Source organism: Camelina sativa, chromosome 16 (assembly GCF_030686135.1).
Source record: "Camelina sativa cultivar CO46 ecotype springtype chromosome 16, ASM3068613v1".
NCBI lineage: Eukaryota > Viridiplantae > Streptophyta > Magnoliopsida > Brassicales > Brassicaceae > Camelina > Camelina sativa.
This window is the reverse complement of record NC_141895.1, coordinates 1,162,483-1,177,875: the sequence shown is the minus strand read 5'-3', so window position 1 is coordinate 1,177,875 and position 15,393 is coordinate 1,162,483. Positions and strand designations below refer to the sequence as shown.

The following is a 15,393-nucleotide window of genomic DNA, read 5'->3' as shown; positions in this document are numbered from 1 at the left end:
TCCTCATTACGTAAATATTTTTAAAGGTTTTATGGGCCTAATAAGTGTTAAAGCCCATTAATGGAAATGGCCCAAACTTCTTGTTCGTTGAGTTCATCCGTCGAACAGAGTTCGTCTTCGTCATCTCACTTATCCCGGTGGCCGTCATTTTCAAACCTTAACGATGAGTATCGTGCTATCAATTTCCCGGCGCCGGAACTCTTACGTTCTGCTCAACCATGTCAGATTCCTCCGCCGATTTTCTCATGATGTCGAACCACGGCCGGAAATCGAATCGGAGAGCCAGGAATCCGTAGTAGCCAAATTTTTGGAGAATCTGAAAAATCTCCCGCAGCATGATTGGGCGTCGAGCGAATCGCTAAGTTCACTTCTCCTATCTTCATCTTCTGTTTCTCCTATAGCATTCGCTCAAATCACGCGGCGGCTAAGATCGTACTCTGTAGCAATCTCGTTCTTCGAGTACCTCGATGCGAAATCTGAGTCTCTGACACGCCGTGATGCGTCTCTCTCCTTGACATTACAGTCGGTTATTGAATGCGCCGGTAGTGAACCTGACTCGCGGGATAAACTTCTTCAGCTTTACGAGATTGCGAAAGAGAAGAACATACCGCTTACTGTTGTTGCCGCTAAGCTTCTGATCCGATGGTTTGGGCGTGTGGGTATGGTGAATCAGTCGGTTATTGTATACGAAGGGCTCGATTCGGATATGAAAAACACGCCAGTTCGTAATGTTGTAATCGGTGTGTTGCTAAGAAATGGACTTGTGGATGATGCCTTCAAGGTGCTCGACGAAATGCTTCAGAGAGAATCAGTTTCTCCTCCTAATAGAAACACAGCGGATATTGTGTTTCACGAGGTTTGGAAAGGAAGGGTTTTGACTGAAGAAAAGCTCATTGGGTTGATTTCAAGATTTAGCTCTCATGGTGTCTCCCCAAACTCTGTTTGGTTGACTCGGTTTATTAATAGTCTGTGTAGAAATGGTCGCACCAATGCAGCTTTGGATATTTTGAGCGACCTGATGAAGAACAGTGCTCCACTTAAAGCTCCTCCCTTTAATGCGCTCTTGTCATGCTTAGGGAGGAATATGGACATTGGTAGAATGAATGCTTTAGTCTTGAAGATGGATGAGATTGGAATTAGGCCTGATGTTGTGACTTTAGGGGTGCTTATTAACACTTTGTGCAAATCAAGGAGGGTCGATGAAGCGCTCAAATTTTTTGAACAAATGTGTGGAAAGAGAACTGAAGATGGGAATGTGATTCAAGCTGATACGATTCATTTTAATACTCTCATTGACGGGCTCTGCAAGATGGGGAGGTTGAAAGAAGCAGAGGAGTTGTTGGTAAGGATGAAGGTGGAAGAGAGTTGTGCGCCCAATGCAGTTACTTACAATTGCTTGATCGATGGGTATTGCAGAGCTGGACAGCTTGAGACGGCTAAAGAAGTTGTTTCTCAGATGAAGGAGGACGGAATCAAACCGAATGTGGTTACTCTTAATACAATCGTTGGTGGAATGTGCAGGCACCATGGATTGAACATGGCGGTTCATTTCTTTATGGATATGGAAAAGGAAGGCGTGAAAGGGAATGTGATTACTTATATGACATTGATCCATGCTTGTTGCATCGTCAGTAACATAGAAAAGGCTATGCATTGGTTTGACAAAATGTTGGAAGCTGGTTGTTCTCCTGACGCAAAGATCTATTATGCTTTGATCTCTGGATTGTGCCAAGCTAGGCAGGATCATGACGCCATTAGAGTGGTGGAGAAAATGAAAGAGGGAGGGTTTTCTCTTGACTTATTGGCTTACAACATGCTTATTGGGTTGTTTTGTTATAAGAATAATGCAGAGAAAGTCTATGAGATGCTAACCGATATGGAAAAAGAAGGGATGAAACCTGATTCCATCACTTACAACACTCTCATTTCGTTTTTCGGCAGACACAAGGACTTCCAGAGTGTTCAGAAAATGATGGAGCAGATGAGAGAAGACGGGTTAGACCCGACTGTTGTAACGTATGGAGCGGTAATCGAAGCTTATTGTTCAGTCGGAGAACTAAACGAAGCAGTGAAGCTCTTCAAGGAAATGGGTTTGCAGTCAAAGGTCAATCCGAACACTGTGATATACAACATTCTCATAAACGCATTTTCTAAGCTGGGGAATTACGAACAAGCTCTTTCGCTGAAAGAGGAAATGAAGATGAAGATGGTGAGGCCTAATGTTGAAACTTACAATGCCTTGTTTAACTGTCTCAAAGAGAAGAGCCAAGCCGAGACATTGCTTAAGCTGATGGATGAGATGGTAGAACAGTCCTGTGAACCAAATCAGATCACCATGGAGATTCTAATGGAGCGTCTCTCAGGTTCTAATGAGTTAGTTAAGCTGAGGAAGTTTATGCAAGGTTACTCTGTTGCTACTCCGACTGAGAAAGCTTCACCTTTCGATGTCTTTGGCTTGGGATAGTGTTTTAGTAGATTCAGTAACCTATATATTAGTTAAATGATTTTAAATTTTGTCTTTGGTTCTGCCGTGCTATAACAATTACACAATCGTTATTTATGTTTGGTTTTATTTTTATACTATATTTATTAACCGAAAGTAATTTGTGAAAGTTGAAACAAATCCAGCATTCTACAACTCTCGATGCATTAGTTTAAATAATGAGCCCATTAACTTATGGGCCTCAGATATTCATGTATTTGATGAGCTCCATTAAGATTTGGACAGACACGTGTCTTCAGTTGACTAAACGCATCCTAAAGCAGAGAGAATTTGACTATGCGTTTTTTTTCGGACAATTGACGAGAGGAAGTCAAAGCTGCCCCATTTATATGTTCAACGAGTTGACTAGTTTTGTTATAATTATTTAACTGCTAAAACAACAATATTAATCTTAAGATATTTTGATAAATTGTTGACTAATCATTATAAACTCCCCTAAAGGTGGCCTAATAAGAGGCAAGAGCCTAGGGGTCACGACCGTAAGATCTTTCGCAGTTTCGCACCACTATAATCGTGTTTTATTCCAAGTTTCCCACTTACTGTACGTACAATTTATCATGTTTTGTGAGGAACAAAATAATAATACTTTTGAACCCAAAGAAATACTATTATGATAATATTTTAAAAAAATGTAAAATACAACTATTCTCCCAAGACTATTACACTACTTGACAACAAAAATCAATTCCAATATTCCATGGTCAGAGAGATATTTTTTAAACATTTGGCTTTTTTTTTCCTACGTTGAATTAACACTTTTATCTGCTAAAAATCTTATGTAACGTGGTGGATATGGAAATTAAGAACACAGATTCTCTTTCAACTCTTACTTATATCCTTTTACTTTCGTAAAGGTTTGATAGGAACTTTTGTTGTTAATATGAATAAATCAAAAGGAGTTATGCGTGCTTCTATCTCTATACTGAACACATGTATAAGGATATCCATATACATACATATATATATATATATTTTTTTTGTTTATATGAATAGTTTTGTAATACTGCAAATAATTCGAAGTTTGGAGTTTTTTTATTCGATTATCAACTAATTTGACAACTATATTTTTTTTAGTTGTCTTGCATGTTAGCGATAGCGCAGACTATAGCTAGCTAGTGTCTAAAATTAAAATCGATTCCCTAAACAAATTGTCTAAGTTTATGTTAATATGAAAACATCATCCACCTATAGCTTTCTTAGTTTGTTCTATCATCAATAAAAAAAAGTAGGAAAATTGTAGGAAATTTAACTTTTGGACGTATACAGTTTAGAAAATTTTTTAAAGATAAAGGAATCTGATGCTATACATATCTTCCAACTATCAAATTTCAAATAAATGGTATATTTGTTGAAACACATCCAATGGAAATCGATAAACGCTTTGTATCAATAATTTGAGCTAAGTAGCCAACTCAAATAGTACTATTTAAATTTTTTTGGAGTGAGTTTTTAACCAAGTTTGTTGACAGATTTTGTAATTTTTAATTATTCACATGCGTCGTCGATAGAAACGGACCAATAAAATCCAAGGCCCCATCCCCCATACGGATTAAGGAAAAAATAACATCAAAGTTTTTATTGTTTGTACAAAATAATTATGCATAAAAAAAGTTGATCGCAACTCTTGTTTTAAATGAATAATATTCTGAAAAACTTATGAATAATAGCATGTTTTGTGTGTTTTTCGTAAAATGGGAGTCTTTTGTAATAATAATAAATAATTCTTAAGTGGGATCCCATTGAAATGTTTCATGCCATATGAAATGGGGGCAAACTGAAATGTTTCATGTCAATGTGCTCAAATCTGGCTCTCGTCGTCGAAAAACGATTCTTACAACCGATTTGACAAAGAGACGCATTACATATATATTCACATGTATTTGCTTAAACTTACTACTTTGGAAGCTGAACCACTATAGGTTTAGTTTAATTCCGATCATTGGTCGTTTGTATTTGTTAGTCGTACGTCACAATTTAAGGCCAAAGTATATATCTATCACATGCATTTACGAAGTAAGAGGAATCATAATTTATTAGTAAAAACTAAAATAAGGGATATATGAAAGAGTTGGCGTAACAATTAACATCAATATGAAAAATTTTATCAACACTAACCAAGATTCTATAGGGGACAGCTAATATCACACTACAGTCCTTCTATACAAAAGGCATTTCGTTACACGTGCGTGTACGTATTCTTTTTCCCTACAAATACACACTAATAATAAGAAAACGAGTAATCACTCAACTCAAATACAACGTGTCCATCTAGTTTTAGACTTTTTCATCTCCGACCAATTCAATTTAAGGCAAATTTGATTTGGAGAGAAGTTTTACTATAAATGGCTAAATGTCATACATCTAAAAAGCCGTCCACAAAGATCTTTGATTTCCAATTCCTTAGTGGACTGCTGTCACGTGTCCAATACCTTCAAATTTGGTTTCACATGTTAATTTGTAATTATGAGTTACTATATAAACATAATGAATGACCTTGAAGAAGTATTTGGAGCTTAACAACCAACCCATTGCTGAAGTATTCTAATCATTTTTCTTCCTCTTAAACTAGTTTAGAATGGAGGAAAACCAAATCTTGAAATTTTTAATCGCACGAGATTAGACAATGGGTCACGTTGCGGTCGACACGCATTTTAAAGCTTAAATATATATGATTTTGTTATGAATATAGAGTTTAGGGATAAAGCTCCTGTTATTCTTATTGATCAAACTCGAGGTTTATATGTATATATATAGTACAATACAAGGCCAAAGCAAAGACCGATGTAAGACTAGGGCATTGCCGAGAAGGCCATCGGCCGATGGGCCGATAGTACATGGGCCGAAAGGCCAAGGACATAAGGATAGTATATGGGCCGGTCCGTACGTAGTCCACTAAGCGTTTTACAACACTCCCCCTTGGACGAGACGACCGTGCCTATGTTGGATGGGATCGATGCAATGTGCTTAGGGGATGCTGCCTCATTAAAACCTTATCAGGAAAACCCAATGGGATAAAACCTTGGTGAAGGAAAAAGAGTACAGCACACATTGCTCCCCCTGTTCCAAACATCACTCCAAGTCCCTAAGCCTCCGCATTCCAATCTGATGCGCGAGCTTCCTGAACGTTGTAGTCGGTAGCGATTTGGTGAAGAGGTCGGCGGAATTGTCACATGACTGTACTTGCACCACTTGAACTTCTCCGGCCTTTTGTAGTTCATGTGTGAAGAAGAATTTCGGCAGTATGTGCTTCGTTCGATCTCCCTTGATGTAACCTTCCTTGAGTTGTGCAATGCAAGCTGTATTGTCCTCATAGATTACGGTTGCTTCCTTGCTGTCCTCCAATCCGCTATCGGTCCGAATGTGCTGTGTCATGGACCGCAACCAAACACACTCACGGCTGGCTTCATGTATGGCTAGAATCTCCGCGTGATTTGACGATGTGGCCACAAGGGTTTGTTTCATGGAACGCCAAGAGATTGCCGTACCACCGTGCGTAAGCACATAACCTGTTTGTGACTTACCATTGTGTGGATCGGATAGATAACCTGCATCGGCAAAACCAACTAAACCATCTTTGTTATGGTTAGTATAAAATAAACCAAAATCAATCGTCCCTTGCAGGTAACGTAGGACGTGTTTAACACCGTTCCAGTGCCTTATAGTCGGACAAGAACTATATCTTGCTAGGAGGTTCACGGCAAAACATATGTCCGGTCTAGTGTGACTAGCCAAGAACATTAACACTCCTATAGCACTGAGGTAAGGCATTTCAGGTCCAAGAACTTCTTCATTGGCCTTCTTTGGACCAAATGGATCTTTATCCAAATCTAAGCTTCTAACAACCATTGGGCTAGTCAATGGGTGAGTTTGGTCCATTTTAAACCTCTTGAGTACTTTTTCAGTATATGCCTTTTGATGCACAAGGATTCCATTATTACTGTACTCAAGTTGCAATCCCAAACAGAATCTTGTCTTGCCTAGGTCTTTCATCTCAAATTCCTTCTTGAGGTATTCTACTGTTTGGGCGATTTCTCCAGAGGTACCAAGGATGTTTAAATCATCCACATAGACTGCTATTATCACAAATCCTTTGTTTGCAAACTTCTTTATAAATATACATGGACTGATTGGGTCGTTCTTGTAGCCTTTCTTTGCCAAATAATCACTTAAGCAATTATACCACATTCGACCACTCTGTTTCAGTCCATAAAGCGATTTGTCTAGCCTTATGCAGTACTGTTCTCGAGAACCATTCTTTGCTTTAAGTTCAATACCCTCTGGTAATCTCATATAAATTTCATTATCCAGTGGACCGTATAAGTACGCAGTTACAACATCCATTAACCGCAAATCAAGTTTTTCTTTGATGGCCAAACTTATTAGGTACTGAAATGTTCTTGCATCCATCACAGGGGAGTATGTCTCCTCATAATCTATGCCAGGTCTTTGAGAGAATCCTTGTGCTACAAGCCGTGCTTTGTATCTCAAGATTTCATTCTTCTCATTTTTTTTCTTACAAAGACCCACTTATGTCCAACTGGTTTAATTTCAGGTGTTATCCTTAAGATTGGACCAAACACACTTCTCTTCTTTAAAGAGTTTAACTCCACATCAATAGCTTCTTTCCATTTAAGCCAATCTTTGCTTTGAGTGCACTCTAATATGGATGTGGGTTCTAGATCCTCATTTATGTCAAGTGCTACCTTGTATGCAAATATATCATCGATGTCGACATCTTTACGGTTCCATTTAATCCCAGACATTATATAATTGATTGATATTTCATTATTATCAACACCTATAGGACCTTGAAGTTCAGCGTCCTGAACTCCATTCGGCTCCTTAGGATTTGTCGCGGCAATGTCTGCATTTTCTATAATTCCCTGAACCTCGGTCTGTTTTGCACCTTTAGACTTCCGAGGGTTCTTATCTTTGGAACCTAATGGTCTATCTCGTTTCAAACGGGCTTTAGACTCTGTAGCAACTTGATTATTGTGTTCCTTCTGAACATCAATACGTACTGGTGCATTGCAAGCTGGTATTTACGATTTTGTTACTCTATTTGGGTTAGCAAAGGAATCTGGCAATTGATTAGCTAGCTTTTGCAAATGTATAATCTTTTGAACCTCTGCATCACATGCTAGAGTTCGAGGATCTTGCCAATTTAAGGATGTTTGATTCCAAGTAAGTTCTTTGACCAGCTTGCTAGTCTCACCACCCATTTCAGGGAATTCAGACTCAACGAATTGACAGTCCGCGTACCTGGCCTTAAATAAATCTCATGTGGTTGGCTCAAGGTACTTTATGATGGTGGGAGACTCATATCCAACATATATTCCCATCCTTCTTTGAGGTCCCATCTTAGTCCTCTGTGGTGGAGCAATCGGTACATAAACGGCACAACCGAATATCTTTAGATGGGACAAGTTTGGCTCATGACCCGTTAATAGTTGGGATGGTGAATATTTGTGTTCACTAGATGGCCTGATGCGTATGAGTTCTGCTGCATGTAATATTGCGTGTCCCCAAGCCGACACAGGAAGCTTCGATCTCATTAACAATGGTCGAGCTATTAATTGTATTCGTTTAATGAAGGATTCAGCTAATCCGTTTTGTGTATGGACATGTGCCACGGGATGTTCCACACTCACCCCCATGGACATACAGAAATCATTAAACGCTTGGGATGTGAATTCACCAGCATTATCTAGACGTATAGTCTTAAGTGGAAAATCTGGAAAATGTGCTCTTAGCCTTATAATTTGAGCTAACATTCTAGCAAATGCTAGGTTTCTTGTGGATAACAAGCAAACGTGTGACCATCTGGTTGATGCATCTATCATCACCATAAAATATCGAAATGTCCCACAAGATGGGTGTATTGGTCCACATATATCACCTTGTATCCTTTCCAGAAAATTTAAAGTCTCTTTATGGACTTTGGCTGGTGAAGGCCGTATTATAAGTTTCTCTTGTGCACATGCTACACACATGAGATTTTAAGGGATAACTTTCCTTTCTATAAGGTTGTGCCCATTCGAACTCTTAATTAGTTTACGCATCATGTTCGAACCCGGATGGCCTAGCCGGTCATGCCATAGAGTGAACTGTTCGTTGAATATTCTGTGCTTTGCCATGTTAGCTTCTATCATGTTAATCCTAGCATGGTATAGACCAGTGGCTAGTGCAGGTATAGTCTCTAGGACCTTCTTTTGTCCATTTACATTTTCTGTAATGTATAGGAACTCTTTAGTTCCCTCACCCTTGGTTTCAACATGATAACCATTTTGTCTTATATCTTTAAAGCTCAATAAGTTTCTCTTAGAGCTGGGTGAGTATAGGGCATCACTTAGTTCAATGTGTGTGCCATTAGGCAACAAAATGTGAGCCTGGTCGTAGCCATCTATTAAATTTGCTATACCCGCAATTGTACTAACATTGGCATTTTTCCATGGTGAGGTTGATAAAATATCTTTTATCTTTTAATATGGTGTGGCTGGATCCACTGTCCACCACTAGCTCACTCATATCCTCAGCCATTTCTATATAAAACAACATTTTGTGTTGTAATGTAATAAGGCAATAAAATAAAATTCTTAAATTTAAACCAAATCAATTATCCAATACATAAAATAAATAAAAGCATAGAATTAAACCAAAAATAAAACCAAAAATTTATTCATCATCTTTGAAACAATCGGAAGTCTCTAGCAGGTCATCATTCTCATGATCGAAGTCTCCTTCATCATCGAGATGCACAAGATTAGCTTCTGGATTTTTCTTCAAGATTTCTTGGTATGCATCAATAAGGTGTTTGGGAGTCCTGCAGTTCTTTGCCCAGTGGTTTGACATACCACATCGGTGACAAACCGACTTTGCCTTGGTTTGTGGCTTAAACGGCCCGCGGCCCTTATTACCACGTCCGCGGCCGGCTTGGCCTCGACGACCGCTACGTCCTCTGCCACCACGGCCACGACCGTAGTGTCTTTCTCTGTGGACGTAGTTGGTCTCTCTAGGCTCTCTAAGCTCGTTAGGCACTGCAGCACTATCGTGTCCCAAATCAACTTTGTGTGCTTCCGATAATGGGGCTGTACCGGGAGGTCTCATGGCACTATTCATCAGCAACAGTTCGTTATTCTGCTCAGCTAGCAGTAAACACTCATTTAGTTCCCCATAGTCCGCAAACTTCGTTTGTCGGTACTGTTGCTGGAGGACGATATTGTTAGGACTAAAGGTAGACAATGTCTTATCCAATAGCTCCTTTTCCGTCACTACCGTACCGCACAGCCTAAGAACCGAGACAATCCTAAAAAGCTCGGAGTTATACTCATCCACGGATTTGTAATCCTGGATCCTTAGGTGTTTCCAATCGTACTCGGCCTTTGGAAGGAGCACCGTCTTTTGGTGCCCGTAACGGCGTTTAAGCTGTGTCCAAAGGGCGAGAGGATCTTCTATGAATAGGTATTGGTTTTTGAGACTCTCAGCAATGTGGTGATGCATGTGCTGGATACACTTATTCTTTTGCTTGTCCGTGCATGTGGAATCCTCTTCAATGCATTCGAACAAGTCTTTTGACTTCAAGTTGATCTTGGTGTTCATTGCCCATAGCAAGTAGTTATCACCAGAAGCATTCAGTATTGGATAGTCTAGGCTCTTAAGGCTTGCCATCTGCATAAACAGAAGTAGACATCCGAATGTTAGCATGCAATATTTAAGATCGAACCATGCACTTGATTAATAGGACATGCGGTATTTGAGACCGTACCATGTCTTGGGCCATGCGGTATTTGAGACCGAAACATGCTTGCCACTTTATGGTTTTATGGTTTAAATTCATGCATGCAAAGCAACAAAAACAAATATGCTAATGCATGCAACAATTCTAGATAGGATTTCCTTTTTCTCTTAAGATTTTCGATAACCACTAAATTAAATTTAGAAGTTTATCTTAATTATATTTTAATTCCAATTTCATTGTTTTAGCTTTATAGAAATTTAACATAACTTTTAATAACAAACAAAATTTAATCCTAGAACACAAGATTAAATTATGCAGCCGATTGTACAATCCTAAGCAAATTCGATTATGATCATGATGCATGAACAATCCAAGTTATTAAATTTCCTAGAACAGCTTTGAACAAATTCTATCTTATGATTTAACAAAACAATTCTAGTTTCTTATGCAACATAACAAATCAAGCAATTTCAAATAATCAAATCCGATTTTAAACTTGATAGAGTTATGGTGCAATTCTCAATCAATCTAACAATCCTAACAACTGATTTTAAGTTTTAGGTTTTAAGGAAATTAAAGCTTTGTTAGATCGTGTACTTGGATGTTTTAGGGTTCATTAGTTTTAAGGTTCAAATTCGATTATAGGGTTTTAAGAGGGTTTCGAATTCTGTTTACCTTAACACCAATAGGTTCTGACCGGTATTGATCTGGGAGCTAAAGACCTCAGATATCTCACGAACCTCGAACAGCTTCCACGAACCACGAACTGCTTCCCACGAACAGCTCCTTGTACCGCACGTACTTGAAACTCACCCCCGATCCGCGTACCACGAACCTCGATCAAGTTTGTATGTAACTTGATCACGAGCTAAGGATGCTCGTGAATCGACAAAATAACTTCGAGATAATAGAGGTAGATCTCGGAGGAGAAGAAGAAGAAGAACGGTTTAGGGTTTTGGAAGAGAAGGATGAAAGCGGCAGCTGCCTTAGGGTTTTTGGGTTTTAGGTGGTAGGAGTCTATCGTGCTGATAACGTGTTATGAATATAGAGTTTAGGGATAAAGCTCTTGTTATTCTTATTGATCAAACTCGAGGTTTACATGTATATATATAGTACAATACAAGGCCAAAGAAAAGACCGACGTAAGACTAGGGCATTGCCGAGAAGACCATCGGCCGATGGACCGATAGTACATGGGCCGAAAGGCCAAGGATATAAAAACAGTATATGGACCGGTCCGTACGTAGTCCACTAAGCGTTTTACAACAGATTTGAGCAAGTATAACATAGTTTTAAAATATTAGTTAACTAACGCTTCTTGAATACGAAACGACTGTAACATCTTAATGTTCAAATGTAAGTTTACAAGAAACTATGTATAATGTATTGAAAGTACTTTATTCTAAAAATTATTCGGATATTATGTCGAGCCTAAAATTTAAAGTTCTTTTTTATTTTTCTGAAAATGTAAAACACCCCCCCCCCCCCCCCCCCCCCCCCCCCCAAGTCAAGGTAAACATTTCTCCCCGAATCTATATCAACGTGGGTCTAATAATAGAGTTCGTAAGACTTGAACTTGTTTATTTTGTTACTACGTTGAATCTTTAAAGCACTCTCGACTTTTAATTTGTTCATTCTCTTTTTTCTGTAAACCTCTTGGTTAATTGATCTAATTGTTTAATTAAAATCAATGGAACACAAAAGTCTTTTTAATGTTATTAGTTAGTACCGTGATACCAAGTCTTCTGTATATTCTAACATAATTAATAAATAATAGTCTGGTGTACTCGAAAACATTATTAATAACAAATAAGTACAAGCATACTTTGCATTACAATCTTTAGCGTTTTTCATAGGATCGTAATGCATGGGTATAGGTTTGTAACGTTTGTTGTCCTATATAATGACTAAAAGAAACCTACAAAATGCTACTCGTGCACAAAATGATTTATCATCCCTACATAGGAACTAGATTCATCAGTTATATGTTTGCACAAAAAAAAAGATTCATCAGTTAAAAAGGATCCATCAGTTATAGAAATTATTTGTTTGTTCATTTATTGATTATAATAGCATTAATAACACTTTTTTTTGTTATATAAAATAGTTCCTTTTCAAGAAAAACATGTTATTGGCATAGAGTAAAAAACAATAACAAAGACTAAAACAAAACATTTTGGCTCTAGGTTTGACTTTATGTAAGCACATTTTGTCCCCACAAAAAAAAAACACCTTTTATAGATAACAGAAAATTTCAAATAAGTTTCCGAATAGTGGAAACAAGTTTCTTTCATATGGTCTCTATATTTCACTATAAATAATCATCAAAGGCTCCCATTATATTTCGTTTACATCACAAGCAAACCGATCCATATCAACTTCACAAAACTCACACACGTTGTTCAGATTACTCGATCGGATATATATATATATATATATATAATGTCTCATCAGGGTGCGAGTCTCCTATCCAAATTAGCCTCCGGTGACAAGCATGGAGAAGCTTCGCCGTACTTCGACGGCTGGAAAGCTTACGACAATAATCCTTATCATCCAACTCATAATCCACAAGGTGTTATTCAAATGGGTCTCGCCGAGAATCAAGTTCGTCTTCTTATATAATTCATATATACCACCTAGTAATGAATGAGTTCGTTACTTTTTTCTTCTTCTAATACGTTTTCCTATTTTATTTATGATTTTCTTTTTCTTTTCAGCTTTGTTCAGATTTGATCAAGGACTGGATAAAGGAAAATCCACATGCATCTATTTGCACGGCGGAGGGAGTTGATTCTTTCTCCGACATAGCTGTTTTTCAAGATTATCACGGTCTCAAACTATTTAGACAGGTATGATCTCATTTCTTATAAGTTCTGTCTTCGTATTATATAAGGTATATACTTATGTTACAGTATCAAGTGTTTTTTTATGCTTGAACTATTATTGATTATACAAATCAATGGAAGTGGTAAATTAAATATTGCATAGTATATAGCTCATTCACGTATGTTTTGTATAGTGATATTATATACCTTACATTTATGGGAGATTATGATTCGAATTTTTTTTTAGTCTTGGGAATTTTTTCCTTTTTTTTCTTTTGGGAATTAATTTGAGATGTGTAAATTACTAGAACTAATGATTTGTTTTTAAATAATGGTTTGTTTGGGGATGGAAAATTAAAAGGCGATTGCGGCGTTTATGGAGAGAGCGAGAGGCGGAAGAGCGAGTTTTGAGGCGGAGAGGGTGGTGATGAGCGGAGGAGCCACCGGAGCAAATGAGACGCTCATGTTCTGTCTTGCTGATCCCGGCGACGCTTTTCTCGTCCCTACTCCTTATTATGCCGCGTACGTTTTTACACAAACACTGTTAGTATATTCAAATAGATATTAGTTTACCAATTAATAATAACTTGAAAAGACATATGAATTAGTGATTTTTGGTGTTATAAAATAGAATTAGTGATTAAAATAAAAGTAATCGAAAAGGGCTAAAGTTTTAGTTACTTTATAACACATATATATTTATCTTTTTGTTGCTTGGTCAAAACCAAAATCCCTTCTAATAATGCGTTTTCAGATAATTAAAAATTGTGATATTTTGTTGCTTGGTCAAAACTCATTTTGATTGGTTCAATATTTTGGTAAGCAACATACAACCACACAAGTTGCAATCGACCGTTGACTCTTAACAAAAGTCAAACCACTAATTAACACTTAGTTGACTTACTCTTCACTCTCAGAACTAATTAATGATTACTTTGTTAAAACATTTCAGATTCGACAGAGACTTAAGGTGGAGAACTGGAATTAGAATAATCCCTGTGGACTGTAAAAGCTCAAACAATTTCCAGGTTACAAAACATGCCCTAGAATCAAAATACCTTACTGCCCAAGAAACCGGTATCAAGATCAAAGGCTTGATTCTCGCGAACCCATCAAACCCTCTTGGAACAACTCTCCATCGAGAAGCTCTTGAAACTATTGTTAATTTCATCAACGACAAGCAAATTCATTTAGTCTGCGACGAAATCTACGCTGCCACCGTTTTTACTGAGCCAGGATTCATCAGTGTCGCAGAGATCATCCAAAATATGGATCATGTTAACCGAGACCTGATCCATATCGTTTACAGTCTCTCAAAGGACATGGGTCTTCCCGGTTTCCGAGTTGGAGTGATTTACTCTTACAACGATGTTGTTGTGTCCTGCGCAAGGAGGATGTCGAGTTTTGGACTGGTCTCCTCGCAGACACAAAGTTTTCTAGCTGCTATGTTGTCGGACCATAGATTTGTCGATAACTTTCTTATTGAGGTTTCGAAGAGAGTAGCGAAGAGACATCGTATGTTCACGGGAGGGCTTAAAGAGATGGGTATTACTTGCTTGAGAAGTAACGCCGGTTTATTCGTCTTGATGGATTTAAGGCAGATGCTTAGAGATCAAACCTTTGAATCCGAAATGGCGCTTTGGCAGGTGATTATCGATAAGGTCAAGATTAATGTCTCTCCTGGCTCGTCGTTTCACTGCTCTGAGCCAGGTTGGTTCCGAGTCTGTTTTGCTAATATGGACGAAGATACACTTCAAACTGGAATTGAGCGAATCAAAGACTTTGTGCTTGGAGACAGAGCCAACAAGAATAATAATAACTGTAACTGCCTTTGCAACAACAAAAAGGAGAACAAGAAACGTAAGAGTTTTCAAAAGAATCTCAAGCTGAGTTTCTCTTCGATGATGTACGATGAACATGCTAGGTCACCAAAGTTGATGTCCCCTCATTCACCATTGCTCCGAGCTTAAATTCGGTTCTATGATATTGCTCGATCAACTAGATTGTGACTATATCTATATAACAAAGTATATACGTAGATGACTCAATAAACAGAATATGTATTATTGAAAGTATGTAACTATCTGTATACTGCTATATAAAATTTTTCCAACAAGTAAATGTTCACCTTCCAATGAGCACATAGTAATAATCGAAAATTATGGAATGAAACATGTTCTTTTGTCTGTAGCTTGCACCTCAAGCTACAACTCTGTCCTGTTATCTTACACTTCTAGCTACAGCTTTGTTCTGCAGCTTACTTGCACCGACAGCTCCGTATCCTGATGAATTTGAATAGTAACGACTAACGAATCAAACTAACCAAC

The 15,393-nt window shown here is 38.0% G+C and overlaps 3 protein-coding genes across 3 annotated transcripts; 2 read left to right on the top strand and 1 right to left on the bottom strand.

The window, feature by feature from the left end:
- Positions 1-5: 5 nt before the first annotated feature.
- Positions 6-2,599, top strand: LOC104749194 (pentatricopeptide repeat-containing protein At5g28460). Its single transcript, XM_019237432.2, has one exon. It carries the CDS (start codon positions 164-166, stop codon positions 2,462-2,464), a length of 2,301 nt encoding a protein of 766 aa, XP_019092977.1. The 5' UTR covers positions 6-163; the 3' UTR covers positions 2,465-2,599.
- Positions 2,600-9,178: 6,579 nt separating this feature from the next.
- On the bottom strand, positions 9,179-10,283 carry LOC147925009 (uncharacterized). Its single transcript, XM_087490670.1, has 4 exons — positions 10,269-10,283; positions 9,879-10,171; positions 9,503-9,791; positions 9,179-9,283 (listed from the first exon to the last, which is right to left on the bottom strand). The coding sequence occupies exons 1-4, from the start codon at positions 10,281-10,283 to the stop codon at positions 9,179-9,181; spliced, it is 702 nt and encodes a 233-aa protein (XP_087346796.1).
- A 2,088-nt stretch (positions 10,284-12,371) lies between these two features.
- Positions 12,372-15,201, top strand: LOC104749193 (1-aminocyclopropane-1-carboxylate synthase-like protein 1). The gene is made up of 4 exons (XM_010470783.3): positions 12,372-12,845; positions 12,959-13,090; positions 13,428-13,588; positions 14,019-15,201. Exons 1-4 carry the CDS (start codon positions 12,684-12,686, stop codon positions 15,034-15,036), a joined length of 1,473 nt encoding a protein of 490 aa, XP_010469085.1. The 5' UTR covers positions 12,372-12,683; the 3' UTR covers positions 15,037-15,201.
- The last annotated feature ends 192 nt before the right edge of the window (positions 15,202-15,393 follow it).